Here is a 24,594-nt window from a genome sequence, read left to right on the forward strand (position 1 = left end):
AAAATTTCAACTATTTTTATTGAGTTTGAGTAATTTTAAGTTGAAATGATGGAAAGAAATATACCACCAGAATGGTGACAGACGTGTTCTGCATTCTTTTGGCTGCGATTCGCACGGCAATGAAGAAAATTGATAATGGAAAAGGATGAACCCCAGTGTTTTTATTTTGTTTCGATTATAGTCGTTGTACCATCTTTATGGCATTCGCGACTTTATCAACGTTGCAATTTACGGATCGTTATTGAAAAACTTATCCGGTAAAACTGTATTCGATGTTTACTCTTGGGCTCGAACTCGCGAACATCGGCTCAGGAGACAACAGACTTGCCAACTGAGCTATATCATAAGCCCATTATGATGAATCCCAGGTTTCTCGGGATCTCGTGAAGAAAAAATATGGCGGAAAGAGATCTCTTGGAGGATGCGCTTTTAGAATGCAAATGTTGATCGATTCGAGCCGAATTGTCTAAAAGAACTAAGAGGATGGAGAGTGATTGATTTTAAAATTGAGAAACATTTACATTTTCTAGTGTCATTTTCGGGAGCCATCATTGCTTCGCCAGCGAAAGAACGGATTGGCTTGATTTACAAAGGTTTGCTGAGAAGATTTAAAGGCCGCCCACTGTCTAGCTTTCGAAGAAGAACAGTTTGCATTTGACCGCACTAGTGTTCGGAATCTTTTTGCTCTGCAGTCTTGATTAAAATTTTCTCTCACTCTCAAAGAGCTGCTGTTCTATTCAGAACGGCTGGTTCTTGTTCACCAAATTGGTTTTTGAAACACGAAATCGTCTGTGACAGCTCATAGTTTTTTGTGGTAACTGTTCCATCTCGTGATGGATTCAAATCCTCCCTGGGGAGGTCAAACCGGACCACCGGGCTCATCCAACAGAGAACAGTGCCTATATGGATGGACCCAAAAGGATTGCTTAGAGAAATTCAGTTCATGGTAATCAAGCTGATTTCCGGTGCGAAATTACCAAACCCTTTCATTATTGCCAAAACGATCGACCAAACCTTTGGTAAAAAAGATGGTGCCCACTCAACCGATGGCGGTAACACCTACCTTCTGAAGGTTAGGAGCCAGGATCAAGCCTTGTTGGCTCAAAAACCTTCCCTGCTTCTTGATAATACCCCTGTTACTATCACCGACCACCCTTCGCTCAACGTCTCCTTATGCGTCGCCACCTGCCGGGATGTTGCTGGCCTTAGCGACGAGGAGTTGCAACAATACTTGTTTGACCAAGGCGTGACCGGTTTATCTGAAAAGTTAACGGCAAGGAGGAACTATCAAAGGAGCTCTCCCACCACACATCTTTTTCGGATACATCCGTGCTCCAACCCGCCCCTATAATCAACGTCCGCTCATGTATCTGAAGTGCGGCAAGTTTGGACATATGTACTAAGCTGCGCTGCCAACACAGTGAAGTTTGTCTTACTTGCGGTGAACCCAATGTCCACTCAAAATGTGACAAACAACCGCACTGCTTCAACTGTAACGGTTCCCATGCTGCAAACAACCGATCCTGCCCAATACAAAAGAAAGAACAAGAAAATGTTTGCATCCGTGTTGATTTGGAAATTTCCCAATCCGCCGCCGCACAGTGATTCAAAATCAAAAATAGTGGGAAAAAATTATTAAAAAGCTTTTTTATTATAGATTATTGGCGGAAAGTTGAAAAACATAATAAATTAGAATTTGTTTTCAAAATTTGTTATTTTTTCAATAATGGCTGAAACGGGGTTTGAGCTTTATACTAGGAAATTGAATATTTTTCAATTAGTTATGAATATTTTATTAAAAGTAAGTATGGGCTCCTAAATTCCTGTATATTAGTTGGATGAATATTGAAACTGATGTTTCAAGGTGAATTTGCATATGTATTGAAGCAAACAATGCTTGGTTTACTCTGTATAAATATTTTAAAATTTGCATTTTTAAACAAAACAACGTTCCACTCAATGACTTCGTATTCAAAATATAGCAAAAACTAGCAGCTGATTTTAAGATATGTTTTTTATGAGGCTTTCACCTATCCAACGGTGTATAATTTACCACGGCGATGGACAGCGCAAGCTTTATTTTTGCTTCCGAAAAATAAATAGAGTAAATAGAAATTTTTTTATCATCTAATTTTGGGTTTTCAATCAAGCGAAACTTTATAAGTTCATGATATTAAGGACATTTTTTATCTTCAAACTGTGAATATGGTTATAAAACACACTTCGATATAAACATTTATAAATTTTTAAGGATTTATATTCTTTTTTATGTTGTTTTGGCCTGAGAATAAAAAAACCAATTTTTAATTCTTGTGTTAAAGTTGTCGTTCATGTTTGTTTCACAGAAGGTGTATAAAAGGTCCTAGAAAATATCTAAATACATCATAACGTTCCTAGAATATTGAAGATTCGATTCCAACATAAAAAATTTGGTTGTCGCTGACTTGAAAAATTGACTTTTTTCCGGCTTTTTGGGGATTTGAACCACTGTGCGCCGTGAAAGAGTACTGTATCTTCCCAAAGCGCCATCATAGGAGCCCCCACCAAGGTTCAACAGAGTCGCGAAGCCAATCGCTCCCAGCTGCCGTTGGAGGTAAAGGCTTCCATGATTCGTCAACTGCAAGCCCAAGTCATCGAACTAACATCCAAGATGCAGGAGTTGAAAAAAAAAACGAGTCAAGTTCCGGTGACGAGTGTGACAGCACAATGCTCAGTGTATCGAGCCAATCCACATCCTAATAAACACCAAAACGAAATCGCAACGGCGGATCATCCGGGGAACAATCACCAACCAACAACAAGACAATAGGCCCTGAAAAGAAAAGAGTGTCCCCTCCAAATGACCAGAATAACGCAACACCAGATAAACTACTCCCAGAAAACTCCTCCAAACCCATTCGGTAAGTCAAACCGCTCTTCAAAAATGGAAACAATAAACCAAATCAACCCCATCAATTTCCCAAATAATCTACCGTAGCCTTCCTCAACAACCATTGAACTTTGCAATTCAGTGGAATACCAGGGGTCTACTAGTGAGACTCCCCGAAATTCAGCATATACTATCAAAATACTCTCCATCTGTTTTTGCAATCCAAGGTATTCTCACCAATTCTTCTCCTCCCCAAAATTTAATTACAAATTACCATCTCTACACCGTTTCCAACTCGACTTCGAACATCAAACAAGGCGCAGGAATTTCTATTGAAGCAAACATACCATACGATCTTGTGATACGATCTAATGAGTGTCATGTGCAGGTTACACTAAGTGCGAGGACTAAGTCTTCTCGACTGCAGTTGCTCGTGGAGTCCATAGTAGGCACGACTTCCCCTGATCATTCGCCTCCGGATCTCACGGCTAATCATTGTCTGCGGTCACCAGTGAGCCGAGATAGATAAAGTTTTCGACTATCTCCAGCTAGTTACCATCGATCTGACCTTGTTATTACTGGACAAGCGGGTTCGTTCGGTGATAGATCCGCAGGCCAAAATATACTTGGTATTAATCTTTAACCCAATTCTTCCTGCTTCGCGTTTCAGTTTTCGATTTCAGTTTTCAGATGATCTGCCGACTATATCAATATCATTGGCAAAGCAGATTAGTTGACTGGATCTGATGTTGTTGTGATTCGAATGAAATCGACAATTCGCTCGAAATCCGCACACAGTACTGCGTTCCATCAATCGTTGCCTTGATAAATCTGGTCAGTCTCCCGGAGCCGTTCTCGTCCACAATTTTTCATACCTCGTCACGGTTGATCGTGTCGTATGCGGCTTAAAAATCGATGAATAGATTGTGCGAAGGGACTTGGTATTCACGGCACTTTTGGAGGACTTGCCGTAATGTGCAGATCTGGTCCGTCTTGGACCGTCCTTCCATTAAGTCGTGCTGATGACTTCTCACGAACCTGTTTGCTTGTGGCATTAGGCGATGGACAGCACTTTGTAGGCGGCATTTAGGATAGTGATCGAACCCTTGAAATCTTGATACCATGTTTTGAACAGCGGTCGTATTCACGTTTCGGATACACTTAGAATTCGTCCCCGGTACTTCCGAGGTGATGGCTGAGCACGTTGTTGATGCTAAAGTATAGAAGAAAAAAACGAACACAAACGCATACAGGATCTCAATGAAACATGATGTTTCCTCGAAAAGATTCCTTTTTACTTAACTCTAAGCGTACATTTTTCGAGGATATGATGGCTAGCATCTTCCAAATGCTAAAACCACCAACCCACCGAAAGTGTACTATGTATGCCGTGACTTAGAAGACTTGAAGGCTATCCTCTACGCCACGGGCGGCGGCAAAGGTTAAAAAAAAACCGGCCCTTGAGTTTAAAACGGCACATTTGTGAGTTGATCGGCCACCACCCGATCACGCGCTTTTTCATCTTCCGCATCACTATAAGAACTGGTCCAAGCTCGAATGTGTTGCTGCAGCTCTTGTAGATAGCACGACCAGCTGGGTACGTTCGTACCGTGGAGCCCTTCCAACATAGCTCCTGCAGCGCTACGAAGTCGAATTTGCGACTCTTCGATTCTTTGGAGAGCACGTGGGTACTGCAAATGAAATTGGCAGTATGGCCAATAGCTAACCCCACAATCTCGCAGGAGGACCGTTGTGTTGTTGCACTCCGCACGCCTTCCCTGACATGGAGAACAGACGCATACGGAGTGTGGATACCTGATCCCCATTAAGGTTGCTTGCACCGTAGCTAGCTCCTCGGGGAGGTTGAGTATCGGAGTTGTTTGTAAGACAAGAGGTGCTATAACCACTACCCGAAGGATGGGTGCATGAGGTCTCAAGTTGCACATTGTCTACCGTTCACCAGCCAATATGCTAAAACTAAAACAATATTTGTCTAGAATGACCTTCAAAACAGGTCATCAAAAAATCTAAAAACATTTTTTATCATTTCTGGTCCGTATGAGCATCCATGCCAAATTTTAGTTTTTTTTTTTGCTTTTAAGACGGCTGACCCTATAGAGGACCAGCAAACAGACATACAGAAATTGCCTTTTGGATACATAGATTTTACTAAGACGTGAAGAAAAATAAAATTTTTAAAGGCTAAATTCAATAAAATTATCAGCCCAGTCTAGAAGAGAAGGTGACAAACTCATTTTAATATTTACATACAAACAAATATATCTTTGAAAGCCATTGAGCTGAGTCGAATTGTTCCACTAAAGGGGAGTCTAAGACACTTAATTAAAGATACTCACAACTGACCGTTTGAAAGAAAGGCCACAAAGTTATCCTTCTTCAAGGATTGCTAAAACACATCACTAGCAATATACTTTCTTTAGGAGATCCATCGTTCTGAACCAATTAAATAAAGAAAAGATGTTTTACATTATGTACAATAAATTTCAGTTCATCTCCCAACGAACGGCTTGTAACTAGCTCAACTAAGTGAATAGGAAATAGCTGAAACGGTCACGTTCCCTCGAGTGGAGAAAGGACTAAATCATTTCCTTTCAACCTGATGAAATAGCTACTTCTTGGATATAAAATGCACGGTGAAAGAAAGCATCAACATTCATTAGCGATACATCTTCCCTAGTGATAATGCAGCTGTGGATTGTTTTGCTAGGCGTGTTGCACATCGTTGTTGGGGATCAGTTTTGGAGATCGCCGTTCTTTCGATCGTTCGAAGAATCCCTCTTCGAATGTGCAAGTTACTTCGACATATCAAACACTACCGTCGGTCGTTTCATTCAAAATGGTTTCCCAAATGAACCAGGCGTCAGTCAGCTGATTTATTGTGCGCTCATCGATTTGCAGGCTTGGGATACCCAAAAAGGGATCATTGGCCGACAGCTCATTGCCGTTTTAAGAGATTTTCAGTTTAACGAAGAAAACGAACGCCAGATTCAAAACTGCCTTGAAGATTTACGGGTCGATGAGCTGAAAGATCAAGTTCTCGAACGAGCGTATCGTTCATTTTTGTGCTATTATAGTGTGTATGGCAACCCTGGGAGCAGCAACCAGCAGTATCTCCGCTACACTGAAGACATCCGGAAAAAGTTCATGCGAGAAGCCATCTTGATCCAGAATGTACCAATCCGAACGTTGTTGGAGTTCTGCAAAGATAATGTTGTGACTCAACCGGAATGGCCGGACGTTTCCCTAACGTACGTTCTCAGAGTAGGATTTTACCGTCGAGAGCAGGGTTACGATTTCGAGCGACTCTACGCTCAAAACGGAGCACCGGAATTGCTCGGTAACGAAGTGAAACTTTGTCAAGATAGAATACTAGAAAGGAATTGTGAAGAGCCCGAATGTTTGACTCAAATATTCGGACAGTGTGTCAGACCCTACATAACGACACTGAACATTGTTTCAATCGCTGCCAAGGAACTTCTCTTGGAAGCTGGTACTGTTTGTGGAAGTGATCCTGAGCCATCAACCACGCCAACTTTGCTATCTTTGTCCGAACTATTAAGTCTGATGGGTCTGCCAACTTCGCCACCGATATCAACTGTTTCTGAAACAACACCAGCTCTGCCATCTATTGGAGAAACTCAACCAACTAAATCAATCGCTACAGATGCTACAGAACCAGTAACCCTCTTCCCAATAACTTTAGCGCCGATAGTTTCTGATCCAGAAACACTTTTTGGCTTTCAACCTTTTACAGGACCGCCTATCGGTCTAGGAGGAATTTGATGAACTTTATTAACACCAATCATTGTGTCAATTTCAATAACCTGTCCGTTACGAATCAACGAAAAACATTAATTAAAAAGGTTTATCAACTGTTCAATAGTATAAGAACCAAAATAAGGAGTGGAGTAATGAGTCTTTGCTGCTACCATTAAATGTAATCCCAAAATAAACTTAAGGTTGAAAACTACTTTGTTTATGATGTCCATTGTCTTGGGAACAAGGCTGACCCCAGGGAGATGGTTTGCGTAGGGTTGCCATCCGTCCGGCTTTTTTGATGAATGTCCCGCTGTCTCGTTTTTTCCTCAATATGTCTCGCTTTTTTCTTGGAAAACTTTTGCAAACTTCACTTACTGACACTGGAAAAAATTGAACTCCGGCCTCATTTTGAATTGGAATAACTTTGGTATGAAAAAAATATTGTTTATGTTGCTTCCAACCCCAAAAATCAAAAGTCTCGTTAAAAAGGTCACAGCTTAATCAGCATAATCAATACGCTGAATTTCGTTTGATTCACATCAGAGTTTAAGTTCTTATTGAAACTTTGCAGTTCCATTACAGATTTGAACGGTCTTCTCTTCAGCTCAAAAGTAATCGTTTAGTGAGCAAACACAAAAAATCTCTTGTCCCTTCTCTTACTTTGGTCACCACCAGCCCATGTGGTGCTGCCGGTTTCTCGGCATCCATCTTTATTCCTCCCATCACCTCAATTCATCTGACTTAATTGTTTTGTTTTTGACTTTGTTCGATACATGCCGGCACGCACGCCTACGATACGAGTCGTATCATACGACACGCATCATTATTTCGTCTGACGGCTTCGCTCTCTGCCCAAATCACCACCCACCGTACCTACTCGGAGAGCAAACAAACACGTTTTGCTGGACGCGCTGCTTGTAGTTCTAGAAATTCAGGAATGATTTTACGTATATAATTTTCATATTTTTTGTGAAATCTTACAGTGTAAATTGTTGCACCTTACTAGAATGTAAATTAAATTAACTTTCCAATGAATATACTTTTGATTGGTCCAAACAAAGTAAAAGCACTGAAAATCCGGGTACAACCAGACGGTGGACCACAAAAACAGATAAAATTTCAATTTGTAAAAAAATCGCGCAAAGTAGTGTACTTTGAAAAACTCCAGTAAATTTGATTTTTGTTGCATGGCAAATCTAAAGACAGCAAAATGTTAGAATTTTAATAGATTTCGTAGTCAAGATTTTTCAAAAACTCTACCATCGCTCAAACGTATTTACAAGCAATCGAATGAAAAGTAGGTTTTTCAGACCACTTTTTTTAACTTTTTGCGATCGTTTCATTAAAAAAAAAAAATTAAAAAAATATTTCTTGGCTTCATGATGTAGACATTAACTTCCGCTTTCATATGCATAAAACAAATATTTTTTTGGACGTGTAATATATGAACTACAGCAGTTTTCCTGAGGCATGTTTATCGGATTTTATTTCTTTCGTGCTGAAAAACGAGAAAACTAGACCCCTACCTAACCTACCTAAGGGTCCAGCGCCGATTGACCGGCGCATAGGGCTGAGATAAAAGATCTCCACTACTGGCGATCCGGAGCCAGCGTCTTCACTTGCTGCCAGCCAAGGTTCTCGTCAACTGTGCGGATTTCAGCGGCTAGACTTCGCCGCCACGAGCTTTTGGGCCTGCCTCTTCTTCGATGCCCATCTGGATTCCAGTCAAGCGCCTCTGTGCAAATCTCGTTTTCATCTCTTCGCAGCGTGTGCCCAATCCATCTCCACTTACGTTCCCGAATCTCGATTTCTAGCGCCTTTTGATGACACCGGCGATGAAGTTCAACGTTTGAGATCCAGTTGCCAGGCCACCAAGCGCGGATGATGTTCCGCAGGCAGCGATTCACAAAAACTTGCAGTTTTCGCGTCGTTACCGCATATGTGCACCAAGTTTCACACCCGTACAGCAATACGGATTTGACGTTTGAGTTGAAGATTCGGATCTTAGTTCGTAGAGAGATCTGGCGTGACCGCCAGATGTTTCGGAGACTCGCAAACGCAAATCGGGCTTTTCTGATCCGGGTTTCGATGTCCTTCTTGGTACCACCATCAGGCGTAATCTGACTACCAAGATACTGGAAGCACTCCACTGTCTCAACCTGTTGTCCAGCTACCACGAAATTGGAACGATTTCCTGTATTGATTTCCATCGACTTGGTCTTTCCGACATTGATTTTGAGACCTGCTGCCTTGGAGCTTTCGGTAAGGTCGTCGAGTTTGCTTTGCATGTCTTGTTGTGTTTGGGCGAGCAAAACAATATCGTCTGCCAGGTCAAGGTCGTTCAGTTGCTCCATGGTTGAAGGATTCCACGGCAATCCTCGGTTTGGTCTACAGTCAATCGATCCAGTCAAGATCTCATCCATTACGATGAGAAAAAGCAGCGGTGACAAAATACATCCTTGTCTCACTCCAGCAGTTACCGGGATTGGTTCGGACAAGACACCGTCGTGCAAGACCTTGCACGAAAAAGCCTCGTACTGTGCTTCGATGAGATGGACTAGTTTCTCTGGGACCCCTCGTCGTCTAAGAGTAGCCCAGATGTTTTCGTGGTTCAGTCGGTCAAATGCTTTTTCGAAATCAACGAACACCAGCAGAAGAGAGTCCTGGAATTCGTTGATTTGTTCCAGTATGATTCGTAGCGTTGTGATGTGGTCCACACATGATCGTCCGGATCGGAATCCAGCTTGTTGCCGTCGGAGTGTAGCGTCGATTTTCTCCTGGATCCTGTTCAGGATCACTTTGCAGAGTACTTTGAGGGTTGTACAGATCAAAGTTATGCCACGCCAGTTACCGCACTCTGTTAGGTCTCCTTTCTTTGGGACTTTTACGAGGATACCCTGCATCCAGTCGGCCGGGAATGTTGCAGTATCCCAAATGTCAGCGAAAAGACGGTGCAACATTTGTGCTGACAAGGCAGGGTCGGTTTTGAGCATTTCAGCAGGAATGCAATCGATTCCAGGCGCTTTGTTGGATTTCATGTCCTTGATTGCCGCTCTATTTCAGCCAGCGAGGGCGCTTCCGAGTTGACGCCATTAATGCGACTGACTGTGGGCGCCTCGAGCTGCGGGTTCTGTTGGCCATTGCTATTTGTAACTCGGAAAAGTTGATCAAAATGCTCAGTCCAACGCTTGAGCTGATCTGTTCGATCTGTCAACAGCGGACCTGCTCGGTTTTTCAGCGGCATTCTTGCATTAGTCCTTGCACAACTAAGGCGGCGAGAAATATCATATAATAATCGGATATCTCCAATGGCGGCGGCTCTTTCTCCCTCTTCGGCTAGGGAGTTTGTCCAGGCTCTCTTGTCTCGTCTACAAGCTCGTTTAACTGCCTTTTCCAGCTCCGCATATCGTAAGCGGGCGGCTGCTTTGGCTGACCCGGTACATGTCTGCTCAATTCCGACTTTCGCCTTTCTCCGATCATCGATCATCCTCCAGGTTTCATCCGACATCCATTCACTTCGTCTTCCACAAACTTTACCGAGAGTACCATGGCTCGTCGTGATAAAGGCATTCTTGATTCCACACCACTGTTCTTCGACTGTTCCGTCTGTCGGCAGCTCCGAGGCTCGGGATTCTAGCTGTTCAACGTATGCCCTTTTCACCTCTGGATTCTCCAACCGGCGGACGTCGTATCAACACCCGACTTTCTCCTCGTGCCGTTGGACACGCGCAACTCTCAGTCGTATCTCGCCAAGGACGAGGTGATGGTCAGATGCAATGTCTGCGCTTCGTTTGTTGCGGACATCAAGAAGGCTCCTTTTCCATTTTCGACTGATGCAGATGTGGTCAATTTGATTTTCTGTTCGGCCATCTCGGGATACCCAAGTGACCTTATGTGCTGGTCGATGGGGGAAGAGCGATCCACCGATCACCATGTTGTTGTTGCCACAAAATTCTACAAACAGCTCTCCGTTTTCGCTCATCTGTCCTAGGCCATGGCGCCCCATGATGCGCTCAAAGTCCTGATTATCGGAGCCAATCTTTGCGTTGAAGTCGCCTAAGTGGATTTGAATGTCACCCTTCGGAATTTTCTCAACCACGCTGTTCAATTGACTGTAAAACTGCTCTTTCTCCTGCAAATCGGCAACGTCAGTTGGCGCATAACACTGGACTATTGTAAGGTTTCTAACCCGTGTTCTGAATCTGGCTACGATTATTCTTTCGTTTATCGGTTCCCATCTTATGAGGGCCGCACGGGCCTGCGGGCTTAACAGGAAACCAACTTCTCGTTCCCGAGTAGCATGTTCTCCTCGTATGCCAGAGTAAAGCAGTACTTGCCCGGACTGTGTCTTGTGTTCTCCAGTGTTAGGTCAACGGACTTCGCTCAGTCCCAATATCTCTAGCTTGAAGCGGCTAGCTTCTCTAGCCAGTTGAGCCAGCTTTCCTGGCTGGGCAAGGGTCAAAACATTCCAAGTTCCAATTCTAGTCCGTGTTTTCATGCTAAAAGTCGTTGCCAAAGTTCCAATTCGGTTATTTCTTCTCTCAGTTTCTGTAACAATACAAGATATCAGGAGCAGTAGGTTGTTAGCCTAAAGTCCCTATCCCGCGATGGGGCTGCCATCTTGGACTTAGCTGGCGGGAGCCGCATTTCATAAGTTCAGCCGCTCGCTGCGAGACAGACGCTGTTTGAGCCGCCCCTGACCTGGAGAACAGACGCTCGGTTGTTGTTGCACGCCGCCCCTGACCTGGGGAACAGACGCATGCGGCCACCTTCTCAGTATGCATGCGACCAAAGCATCCACCGGGGTTGGGTACCCGATCTCCGCTTAGGTTACTCGCATCCCAGCCGGCACGGCGGATAGGAGTTGTGAATAAGAGGTGATATGACCACTATAGGGTCTCGTGTTGCACATTATCCACCGTTTACCAGCCAGAAAACTAGAAGCTTCAGCTATATATAATGTTCTAAACATATTTTACTGACATTACAAGGTTTCTATTGATATAAGTTTTGTTCAGATCGGTTGAACACGCCAAAAGTTATTACGATTTTAGTTTGTTGTGTCAAATTGACACTCCTACCCAGTAAGCGCGGCCTCTCAAAAATCGACAGAGAATTCAGAAAATTGAGTACTGGGTATCCCGACTTAGGAAAAACGGTTATATTTCGGCGACACTCGCGCACGGCGGGGCTGATATTTCTTCTTATTCGCCTTGGCAGCATTTTTCTGAAGAACTTAACCAGGCCGACGGGCGCCGGCTGCTCGTTTGATATTATTCATATTATTACCTCACCGGGTTACTCGTTTGTCGTTTCGAATAAACTGTATGCAAGCAAAGCATTGGCAGTTCCAGACGTGCCCTCGTGTGGTGCGGTCGGGTGATAGCGGGCGGTAATTTTTTAAACAAAGGATTGTGAAGTTTTGAGAAAATGTAGTGTTAAATGATTATAGTGATTTAGTGATATTGGTGGTGATAATGGTGTCAAGTTGTGCAAAAGGCATCGCCAATAAGGTGCAACATTCGGTAAGTGACATATTACGATTTGTTTAAAACGAATTTCATTTAAAAAAATATATTTTAAAATTTCATACCGATCTGATTAAATCACCGACCAGGTATCCGAGCAGGTATCAAATTTTGTTTCATTGGAATGATCATTCTTAAAACTTTTGTTTAAGTTTTTGAGAGAGTTTTGCATTGGGTAAGTTTACAAGTTTCACCAAACTGAGCATGCCTCATCTTTAAAAAAAAATAGCTTTGTTGATTTTTTCTAGTACCAGCACGAATTTTTATCTTAACTGATTAAAAATATTTTCAAAAAGCGCTCCTTTTTCTGTCGAAAAGGAAAAAAATTCTCCAACAAATTTATATTCGCCTGACCTAGGGTGTGTTCATTTTTTGTTCTTTCTATATTTCAGTATTCAGAAGTAAAAATCAAATCTTAAGACATATGGAATCGCAATTCCAAATTTCGAATTTAAAATTAGGAATTCAGAAATCAAAATTTTTAATTTAAAGTTTGTTATTCTGAGCCTCGATCGTTTATTTAGGAATCTTGAACTGTGCAATCTGAATTTCATATTGTATGTTTTTCAATTCATGATTCAGAATTAAAAATTATGAATTTAACTCTCTTATTTTAAGTGAATGGAAAGTTTGTAAAAAATAATTGAGATCTAGAGATATTGAGAATTTTGAATTCTGCGTTAAGGTTAAAGATCATTGAGTAAAGCACTCACAACCCAGGACTAGGAATTTCGAATACTATGTTATTCAAAGTTCAGAATTTAAAATTGGAAACCCTTAGTTGGGAAATCGACGTTACAATTTAAATCGAAACATCGATTTCCAAACTACGGATATGGATGAAATTAATTTCTGAAATCTTAAAGGAGAGTTTAAAATCTAGAATTAATAATTTTGAATCGAGGATTCATAATTATAATTTGAGATTCAGGAATACTAAAATTGAAGTTCTTAATTAAAAATTCATTTTAAGAAACGTAGATCTTTGAACACAGGTTCAGGTGATATTCCAGAATATAAACCTACGTATGTTATGGTAAAAATACAAATAACCATCTTAATCTGAACTCTGAATCTGAACTCTGTATGTGAACTCTGAATCTGAATTTAAAATCTGAAATCTGAATTTAATTTTGAATCTGAATCGGAATTCTGAAATCTGAATCTGAATTGTAAATTTGAATTCTAATTCCGAAATCTGAATCAAAAATCTGAATCTGGAATCTCAATTATGTTGAATCTGAATCTGTAATAAGACACCGAAATCTGAATCTAAAATCTGATAAAACTGATTCCGAAATCTTAATTTGAAAACTGAATTTGGAAATCTGACTTCTGGATCTGAAATTTGAATCTGGGATTTGAAACCAGAGTCTGATGAATGAGTCTGAAATTTTAAATACAAATCTGAATCTAAACTTTGAAAAATAAATCTGAAATCTTTATCTGAATTCTAAATTTGAAATCTGACACGGAAACCTTTATCTAAAATTTGAATTTGAACGCTGAATCTGAATTCTAAATCTGAATTCTGTATCTTAATTCTGAAGCTGGATATCTACAATGTTTTGGTTGTTGGATAGTCTTTTAGACTGAGTTTGCCATGTTACAACCAAAACATCAAATAAGAATCACAGTCGATAACTCCGAACAAGAATCTGGATTCTGAATCTGAATTAAAATGCTGTATCTGAGTCAAAAGTTAGATATGTAGAAAGCATGAATCAAAATTCCCTATTCTGAAGCTTGATTGTATTGTTCTGATTATATCTATTTGCTATTAAACAATTCTTAGTCGGATATTAAAAATTCAAGAGATTTTGAAAAGGAAATTTGAATTTCGAATTTTATGATTTGGAAAAAGAAATGTAGTATAAAAAAAGTTTAATAAAACACTCATCAGATCAGGAAATATAAATTTAAAAGTTTTCTATATGTACTGTTTTAGTACGCTGCCGAAAGAAAGTAAAAGCATTCAAACGAGAAAAAAAATGCGGTTAACGGTTTCTGAAAGGGTTAATCCAATAAAGCATTAATTTGGCAAATTGCGTTTTTAATGCCCTTAATCAAATCAACACCACTGAAAAGAGCCGAACACACACACCACGATAGGAACACACGAGCATAATTCGGATCGCGCTCTCTTCGAGCGGGCTAAGCATTTCTACTCAAATTTCGTAGCACTCACGCACGAGACACGCATATGGTGAGTTCCTCTCTACCGATATAATGATGCAAAATCGCCAGAGAGATCGTTAACGATTTCTCTGGCGATTTGAGTTACCTCTCTGCCGATTCAAGTTTACCGGGTAGTGCTGATTAGGGTAATATTTTCATATTTTTAAAACCAGTACTGGACTCCTATGAACGTAAAACATGGCTGCAGAAATTTATAAGACAATTTTAGATTTGATTAAAAAATCGATACCGTCTCTGTTCAGAATTGGATGCTTTGGGGTAACATTGATTAGTCTCTATTTTGACGGTTTTAACGAGTATTCTTGATCATAAACGATACAAAACACCTTCGTAATTTTCTACAAATGCTAGTTTATCAATTTTACCTTGCTCTTTGACGTTTTCTCTTAAAAACATTCATAATCGAAATAAGGACAATGATGCTGCATACACTTAGGGGCAAAAATTATAACAATTGCTAAATAGTTTTAGCTTCAAAATACAAATTAAATTTAACCTTCACACATTCTCCTAGGGCCTCTTATTATTGCCATTTTCATTTTTTCTTCAAAGCTAACCATTTGATACGGTTCCAATGCATTTGTCCAATACGGGCTTACTCTTGGAAAATGTCCTTATTTTTTTAAATATTAAAAACTGATCATTAAATGACTATGAAGATAGCACTCTAACTATACATATAGGTACAAAGAAAAAAAGTTGTCCTTTCACATTCAACAACCCGTTTGAATCTAATTGCTTTTTGGTATCATCAGGAGAGTTTTTTGTTTGCGAGCCTTGGAATAGATAGATATTTAACGATTTTGAAATTACATTTTTACTCACAGAAAAAAAAAATCAAATACAAACCAAATTTCTCCTATTCGATACTTAATTAATAGTCTTTAAACGTTGAAAACAGATTTAAAAAATTCAAACTATAGACTGTGTTATTTATGCTAATGTGGAACATTTTATTGTTTTTGAAAGTTACCCCGGTAATCAATGTTACCCCGTAAAGTCAATATTCGTAAAACTATTACGAATATTGACTTAAGACACTCACTATATATTTTCGCTTTGATTAATACACTTTTTGTCAGCTGTTTACTTTTAAAAGTGTTTTATATTATTCATACAGAAAATTTGAATCAATTTAAAAATATACATATTTAATGATACAAAATAAGCTGTTTTTATGCTACGTTAACTTCATAGCCGTGTTTTAATAACAATTTGTTCAGATTTTGGATGAATATAAGATGCGTAAATATTGAGCTTCCTTTTTATATCTCAAAGGTGTATAGATAGAATAGATGCAAAATATCAGCTGACTTATATCCGTAAATATTATGCTACAGGTGCGGGTATGGATCCACCAAGTAATGCCGATGATTCTGGCCATTATCCAGCAACTTCACCCACTACCGGCAATCCTCCAACAGTTCCAACCACACCTGTGCCTCCTCCAACAGCTCCACCCCCACCTGTGCTTCCTCCAACAACTCCACCCACGACAGGCAATCCTCCGATAGGCAATCCTCCGACAGGCAATCCTCCGACAGGCAATCCTCCGACAGGCAATCCTCCGACAGGCAATCCTCCGACAGGCAATCCTCCGACAGGCAATCCTCCGACAGGCAATCCTCCGACAGGCAATCCTCCGACAGGCAATCCTTCGACAGTTCCTCCAACAACTCCACCCACGCCTGAGCCTCCTCCCACAACTCCACCCACGACTGGCAATTCTCCGACCAACTCTGGTAATCCTCCAACCACCCCACCCACAACTGGCATTTCTCCTACGAATCCTAATGGAGTGTTAATAAGAAAATCAACGTTTGAATCACCTCCGTGACAGCTGCTATCCGGAATTATAGGATCAACAGGTTCATTAACACAATCAGCACTTGCTTCCGGCAGAAGCTCTCTGGCGACGATTGTTGTTGTTGTTGTTGTTGTTGATTTATTTGTCTCGTGGCGTAAAGGTTAACCTTTTTAAAATTGCCACTATCGGGGTAACTTAGTACACATGGTTATTACATTTTATCATCCTAGCACTTTAACTTTTAAACTACTCTTATTTAATCCGAATACAAATTAAATTAATTACGGCTCCAAAACTCTAGACAGCCCCTCTTAAAAATTGCTTCCTGTATCGTTCGTTTTAATGTGGAAGGTAGCGAATTCCAGTGAACCACACCTCGCACGAAGAATGATTTTGAATAGGTTGATGAGTAATTCGTTGGGATGATCAGATTTTGCAACCGTTGCCCTCGGGATGACAGTAGCTTGCTGGAAAGTGTTGGCGGGTTTCCTGTTGTAATAAGCTTGCGTATAAATAAACAGGAGCGATGAGCGTACAGGTTTTCCAATGGACAGCCAATTAAGTTTTTCTGAAGGTGACTAACATGTGCGAATCTATCCAAGCCATAGACGAAGCGTACGCAGCAGTTGAGAGCCACACGAAGCCTGTTGAAACTTGTGGCACTTGGGTTCACATGCAATAGATCGCCAAACAGGAAATGAGGTAGGATTAACGCTTTAAACAGATTCAGTCGGGTGTCACGAGGAGCCAATATCGCGCTGCTTCGCAATAAACGAAGACTCGCGTACACCTTACCGCATTGTTGGTTGATTAACTTGTCCCACTGAAGATCGGTTTGGAACACGAAACCAAGATTCTGTGCACTTTCCGTCCAGTTTATAACCTGATCACCCAAAGTGATGGCTTCCAGTGGGGTCACGTTCCGTCGTCTTCCGTTGAGAAAAAGTGCTTTACTTTTTGTTGGATTGACAAGAAGTTGGTTCTGCTGGGACCATTCCTCGATACTTTTGAGATCTTCGTTGACCATGGTGATAATCTCACGTCCACAAGGACCTAAACGGCCAATATGCAGTTGAACATCGTCGGCGTAGAGTTGGATTGAACAATACTTAAGAACACCAGGCAGGTCGTTCACATGACAGCAAAAAAGAAGTGGGCCAATAACGGAGCCTTGAGGCACTCCAGAGGGTACCGCGCCACGTCCTGACTGCTGTTCCCCACAGAAAACCGTTTGAGATCTTCCTACCAAGTAGGATTCAATGAGAGTTACAGCGGAATCAGAAAAATTGAACTGCGTGCTTAGCTTGTGACAGAGTTTGTCATGTGGAATAGTGTCAAATGCCTTAGAAAAATCAAGTAGCACCAAAATGGCTGTGCCTTTCTTGTCCATCACGCGAGCTAGCTCATCATATACGTGAAGTGCGGCAGTTTTGATGCTGTGGCCCTTACGGAAACCAGCTTGGTGTGCGCTGAGGAGTTCATTTTCCGCGATAAAACTTGACATCTGTTGCTTTAATAGTTTTTCGAATGCTTTAGAAATGGCGCATAGGATACTTATTGGCCGAAGATTGCTTATCGAGCTCAAATGTGGTTTTTTCCGCAGTGGTATAATTTTGGCGTGCTTCCAAGTTGTAGGAAAAACTGACGTTTCGATGATCTGGTTAAATAAATGAGTGATTTGTCCTACTACAAATGGAAGTATGATTTTTATAAACTTAATCGGTAGACCATCAAGACCCGTTGCGTTGGATTTGACATCTCTTATGGCATTGACGACCTCCCACCATTGAACAGATCGAAAGGAGAAATTGTTTGATGAAACTCGGGATGCCCTTCTTTCGTGGATGTCTGTTTCGTTTTGTACGTAATTGGACAGAAAAGTTCGATTTACTTCATCGGGATCCAAATCGCAGATTTGGGTGGATCTCTCCTTGCCTACGCCAACGGTTTTGAGTCGCTTCCATAAAATCGAAGAAGGCAAACGACTGTCCAAGAAATTTGCGAAAAACTGTCGTTTTGCTATAAATACCAAAGAATTAACTTTGTTTCTGAGTTGTTGGAAACGACTTCGAGCCAACGCTTTGTTTGCTGTAGGAGCAAAACGCCAGTCTCTATAACTCAAATCGCGTTCCAACATTGCTTTGGCGATTTCGTCATTAAACCATGGATTGCATACCTTTCGGCGTTTACGTTTGCGCAATGGAATGCATCTGTCGTGAATCAACTGCAAGTGATTGTTGAAAAATGTTATTAATTGGTTTGGATCATCCATTTCGTAAAACTCATTCCAAGGGACACAGAAGATGTTATTTTCTAAAGCTCTGAAGTCTAAGCGCATGTAGTCACGGAACATTTCCACTTTAGGTGTGATCGTCGTATCAATATCCAATGAACCATAGATAAGATCGTGGTGAGATAATGTTGGGAAGCTCACCTGGTTGAAACGGAGCACATTTCTATTACTGCTAGTTACAAAAAGATCCAACTGAGAGCACCCATCTGCATGGAAAAACGTAGGCTCAACACCGACGGAAGAAAGTGAAAAATTTGTGAAAACATCCTCCAGGTTCGAGCGTTTCCTACTTGGCCTTGAGAGATCTGTATTAAAATCTCCGACTAATATAATACAGCTGTAACGGATGGCATATTCTTCCAACTTATCAGAGAGAAATTGAGAACAATCATTATCCGGTGGGTTGTAAATGCACAAAACAAGTATTTTTTCTCCGCCCAAGTTTAACTCCAACCCAATACATTCAGTTTTGTCCACCGTGTTCATTGTTAGCTGTGAATTGAATACAGTTATGCATGATATATTTTGTTTTACGTAGACCAGTAGGCCGCCACCTCGCCGATAACCTCTGTCGTTCCGAAAAGTTGTGAACCCGGGAATTCCAACACTACGGTTGCTGTTTTTAGTGGACAACCAGGATTCCGTGAAACAGGCAACCGAAATTTTGGAATTTAACAAAAGCTTCTTTACTTCGTCGAATTTTGTAGAATTCCGAGCTAAGATACTCTGGGCGTTTCCATGGCAAACATTTAATTTCCCAAACGGTAATGAGGCATTCAAAACTGCACTGATGATGTGCGTTGAGGTGTGGTTGTTACAATTAAGAGTCATGTGTAATAGGGAAAGCAATTTTTAGGGGGCTGAAGGTAAGCGATTTGCAACTCTATTTTAAAACACATTCTACTACAAACAGGTTTAGAAAAACAATAACTAAAAAACGACTTGTGATCGAAAAATAACTGGGTACTTAGCTACAAATATTGTCCAAGTTGCCCCTCGTTCCGGATCGCTGCTGGTGGTCCGTCGATTGTCCGTTTCACGTAAACGACACCCATTTTCGAATACACCGAAGCCAACTTCCCGGCCTTCTTCAGTTGTAGAGCAGCTGCCTTGATTTTGCGAGCCTCGATGGGAAGGTTCTCGTTGATGTAGAAACGTCGATTTGAGTCAATACCAAGATGAGAGAGCTGCAGGTCACGTTTCCGGAGATAGGCGCTGTAGAAGTCGTCTCGATTGTTCCGAAGCGCAAACTGAATCAAAATCAAGCTCTGATTTTGAGGGCCCGATTTCAGCCGTCTGACGTCAACTGTCGGTGTGTTGTTTCTAGGTAGGCCAACGTGATCCCACATTGCGGCAAAATATTCAGCGAGGTTTTCATTTGGAAGAAACGGAATCCCACTAGCAATTAGTTCGTTTCTGTTCACAATACCACCAAATTCATTGGAGATTTCTTCGACCTTCGTACCCAATGCACGCAAAGCTTCTTCGTTGCGGCTGAAACGATTCGTGCAGTCTTCTTTGATCGTGTTGACATCACGGGAAACCAGATCGAGTTTGCTATCCAATTCAGCTTTCACTGCGTCGATTTTGCCATTGATAGAATCAATACGTTCGAAAGTTTTGGTAAATTGTTCGTTTATGGCTTGAAGTACGGCTTCCAGAGTCAGAGTTTTGGCGGTTCCTTCGGTATCGTCGTCGGATCGGATTCGCTTGGCATTTGTTTTGGTTTCATTGCTGCTGATGGCTGATGATGGTGGAGTACGTGAAACCGACATAGTGCAACTTTTCGAAGTGCGTATCACTGTGCGAGAAGGACAGCAAAGAAACTATAAAGCGGGACAGTGCACTTATCGCGATGTGAACAAATAGTATAGCACACAATAGCTGATCACGGCTTGCTCAGAAGATAAAATTATCTTTTAGTTTATAAGTAGCTATGGATAGCTTTTTCACTAGATAACGCGTGTGAGATTGCAACTCAAGCTCCGAAACACATTGAAGCGGTTTTCGGGAATATTTACAGCGAATGTTCTTCCACAATCGTTATTTAGTTCACACGAATTCTAGTAACGACACATGTCTTCTTCTTCTTTGACTTGTTGTGAAACTATTTTCAGTGTTGATTGAAACTATTTTCAGTGTCGTTACGTAGGGTCTGACACACTGTCTGAATGTTTGAATCAATCGTTGGGGCTCCTCGCAATACTGGGCTCGTACTCTATCCTGACACAATCTCACTTCGTTACCGAGCAACTCCGGTGCTCCGAATTGAGTGTAGAGATGTTCGAAGTCGTAACCCTGCTCACGGCTATAGAATCCTACTCTGAGAACGTACGTTAGAGAAACGCTCGGCCATTCCGGTTGAGTCTCAACATTATCCTTGCTGAATTCCAACAACGTGCGATATGGTACATTTTGGATTAGGATGGCTTCACGCATGAACTTTTTCCGGATGTCGTCGGTGTAGCGAAGATACTGTTGGCTGCTGCTTCCAGAATGCCCGTAAACATTGTGGTAACACACAAATGAACGATACGCTCGTTCGAGAACTTGATCTTTCAGCTCATCGACCCGAGAATTTTGTAGACAGCACTGGATGTGGCGTTCACTTTCTTCGTCGAACTGAATACCACTTAAAGCGGCAATGAGCTGGCGGCCAATGACCCCTTGTTCCGTATCCCAAGCTTGCAAATCGAGCAAGACGCAGTGAATTAGCTGTTTAACGCTTTGCTCGTTCGGAAACCCATTTTGAATGTATCGATTTGCGGTACTATTCGATATTTTGAAATAGTTCGCACATTCCGAGAGGGATTCCTCGAACGACCGATAGAATGGTGATCTCCAAAACTGCGCACCGGCTACGGCGTGCAATACACCTAGCAAAACTATCGACAGCTGCATGATTACTCCGAACGATTAATCCGTTGTGGATGTTAATGTCCTCCATTACTGAGTCTTTTATACCCAGTCAACAGCTAACATCATGAATGAAACTGGTAAAATCCTTCTTGAGTTGGGGTAAAATGTCATAAAAAGCTCACTCTGCAAATATTTACGTTATTAAAAAAAAAAAAAATTATATTTCAAATTGATTTTTACATATTTGAATTCCTGGAGGTCAATTTTTATTGTAATACTATTTAATTAGTGCTTCTTCATGCTTATTAAATTTAATTTTTTGTTGTTTTTATTTTACAATAGGGGAGAGTGGGGATACTTGATCCCCTTTTCTTATTTAAACCATATCATTTTGGAAAAATTTAGCAACTCGCCGTCTTTGACGTTTTCTGACAGCTTGTAACTTCAAGTTTCTATGCTCCAAAAATTAGAACGATACTTGAACCCGTTGATGAACTCGAAGCATTTTCGTGGGAGTAAAAAAAATGCAATTTTTCTGAAGTTAGGGGAGACTTGATCCCAGTGATTGAATTTTTCTGAGCATGAATTGATCAACCTTCTCTCGCTCACTGCTTTACTCGGAAGCAAAGGTTGCTTTGAGGCAGCGAAAACGACAAAACCGATGATACATACGCTCTCGACATTGCCCGCCTTCAAGAAGCAATATACATTCGAGGCAGCGAATCCAAAAAATCAAACGAATGGCTCTCACTTATCTCCTGTTACAAGCTTGAGGGAAGCGAATTCAAAAGGCAGAGCGAACCCGAGTCTCCTCGTTTGTTCCTGGATCGAATGCCCGAGGTTTTTCTGCTATTGCTACTATTGGACAGCAACCGCACGCAGGCAGCTAGTTTTTCCGTTTCTTTTTCCTCTCCCCTCTTTGCACTATACGTTGCGGGCCTGAGCAATGCAATAAGTTCGGTTGTGTTGTTGCCTCAACCTTTGCGGCGGGGTTGAAGATGTTCTCCTCAACGACAGCTATCGGCTGGAGCTATTCAAATTCAAGAACGTAAATGAGTATGTGTGCCTCGTCTTTTCATGCATCATGTAGCAACCGAACGTTGAGAGAGTTCGTTCGGGGCAGCAAACGAATAGTGTCTCTCAGAGCAGATCCTCCTCATGGGGGGAGGTTTGAATGAATGTATATGTATCGTCTCCTGTATAGCTATGCGAGGCCTCAAAGCGTGTATTTTGAATGCCTCTGATGAGAAAATTGGTGAGGATTTCAATCACCGCTTGATCCCCTATTGAAGGAGACTTGGTCTTTTATTCAGGAAGCCCTAAACCTTGTATCAAAATCAAACAAAACCCCAAGATAGAATGTTTATTGACTAATTTGGTCATGATTGTTCTCATTTCACAATTTATAGCAGACATAAGAAGAAAATTCTATAACACTGTCTCAACGCTAATAACATTGCCTACTTAAAGGAGCTATTTTTATAATTTAGAGAAAATTAATTATTTTTGCTCTTTTCTTCGGACAATTGTATGATAAATATTAGTTTTTGGATAAATATTAGTAATTTCGTAATCAACAATCATAACAATCAATTCAATTCAATTCAAGACTTAGGCCTCGCACGAAGTGTAACCTGTATACGACGCTCATTAGACCGGTTGTTCTCTACGGGCACGAGACATGGATATTGCTCGAGGAGGACCTGCGTACACTTGGAGTATTCGAGCGACGAGTGTTAAGAACCATCTTTGGCGGCGTACAGGAGGACGGAGTGTGAAGGCGAAGGATAAACCACGAGCTTGCGCGACTCTACGGCGAACCCAGTATCCAGAAGGTGGTGAAGGCTGGCCTGATACGCTGGGCGGGACATGTTGCGAGAATGCCGGACGACTGTCGTGCAAAACAGGTGTTCGCTACGAATCCAGTAGGAACAAGATGAGCGGGGGCGCAACGAGCGAGGTGGTTATACCAAGTGGAGCGTGATCTGGCGAACGTAGGGTGCCCGAGAAATTGGAGAACGGTTGCTATGAACCGAATGAATTTTAGGAATTATGTTCGTCAAGTTATGTCGTGAGACGGAATACTATGTAAATAAATTAATAAATAATAACGATCAATTCAGAAGAAGAATATGCCGTTTGGAAGGGGGAACATTTGTACCCAACTCTAGGGGATCAATTGTACCCATAATCAACTTTTCAGTAAACTTTTTCTGAAAAAAGTTGAGAGTTTTCCATTACTTTGAAAATATGGCATTATGAAGTTCATGTTACGTTCGAACGATTGATACATTGGAACAAATATTTTTTTCATAATTTTCCCATGTGAGGAACATTTTAAAGTGATGAAAAAAGATCTTCAAGTTACATTTTGTGAAATTTTTCAAACAAAGTTCAATTACTCAAACAATTATTTTGTTAAAATTTTCTTAACTACAAGCATTGTTATTTTGCTCATTTTGGCACATTTTTCTAGAACATTTGATCTTTGTAAGACATTCCAGTTTCGAGATATAGCTAAGAAATCAAGTATCCCCAGGGATCAAGTATCCTCATTCTCCCCTACAATTTTTGTAAATGTTGAAAGTTTGCACTTGTTCTAGTTTATATGTATGTTGGTAATCCACCATGGGTGCACGGATTCACCGCAGTTTCTGCCAAAGTATGTGTTTACATGCATTCTTTAGATTATTAAGTTTGACAAATCTCCAATGCAGCGCGCCACCGTACCCGGACCCCATGGCTTCGTATGAACTGTTATGGAGTGAATGTATTGAGTGTGTTGATGTAAGTATATTTTGGAAGAACGAATCAATCAGGTGGGCTAGTTTACTTACAGGTATTCCGGCATCCGTGTATATACCTGGCCAGCTGGCAACTGATTGAACATTCCAATTAGTCAGTTATATAATGAGACACATCTTACCTGTCGGCCCGCTTATGGGATTCGAACCCAAAAGTTTTTCTTGCCGATATCGGGAATCGAACCCAGTACGCCTGGCGTACCAATACCAGACTCGCGCCAGCCTATCCACTAGACCACATCGGTGCTTATAAAATTTGCACTTGTTCTAGTTTACCATCTTAATTGAAAATTCTTCCGGAAAATAAATATCCTCACTTTTTGTTATGAAAAAGCAGTTTATTTTATTGATAACTTCAACTTACGCTTGTGAAAAATCAGAAAGTTTTTTAAAGCTTTTTTTTTTTTTTTGTAGCGGCCCACCACACTCCCCCACACCAAGAGGCTCAATTGAGC

General features: G+C 41.1%; 3 protein-coding genes across 3 annotated transcripts; 1 reads left to right on the forward strand and 2 right to left on the reverse strand.

The window, feature by feature from the left end:
- The first annotated feature begins 5,572 nt into the window (after positions 1–5,572).
- Positions 5,573–6,673, forward strand: LOC129741491 (uncharacterized). The gene has a single exon (XM_055733232.1). It carries the CDS (start codon positions 5,573–5,575, stop codon positions 6,671–6,673), a length of 1,101 nt encoding a protein of 366 aa, XP_055589207.1.
- Positions 6,674–15,759: 9,086 nt separating this feature from the next.
- On the reverse strand, positions 15,760–18,962 carry LOC129741492 (uncharacterized). Its single transcript, XM_055733233.1, has 2 exons — positions 16,979–18,962; positions 15,760–16,166 (listed from the first exon to the last, which is right to left on the reverse strand). Exons 1-2 carry the CDS (start codon positions 18,960–18,962, stop codon positions 15,760–15,762), a joined length of 2,391 nt encoding a protein of 796 aa, XP_055589208.1.
- Positions 18,963–20,528: 1,566 nt separating this feature from the next.
- LOC129741493 (uncharacterized) lies at positions 20,529–21,377 on the reverse strand. Its single transcript, XM_055733234.1, has one exon. It carries the CDS (start codon positions 21,375–21,377, stop codon positions 20,529–20,531), a length of 849 nt encoding a protein of 282 aa, XP_055589209.1.
- Positions 21,378–24,594: the final 3,217 nt, after the last annotated feature.

This window comes from Uranotaenia lowii, chromosome 2 (assembly GCF_029784155.1).
Source record: "Uranotaenia lowii strain MFRU-FL chromosome 2, ASM2978415v1, whole genome shotgun sequence".
In the NCBI taxonomy this organism is placed as follows: domain Eukaryota; kingdom Metazoa; phylum Arthropoda; class Insecta; order Diptera; family Culicidae; genus Uranotaenia; species Uranotaenia lowii.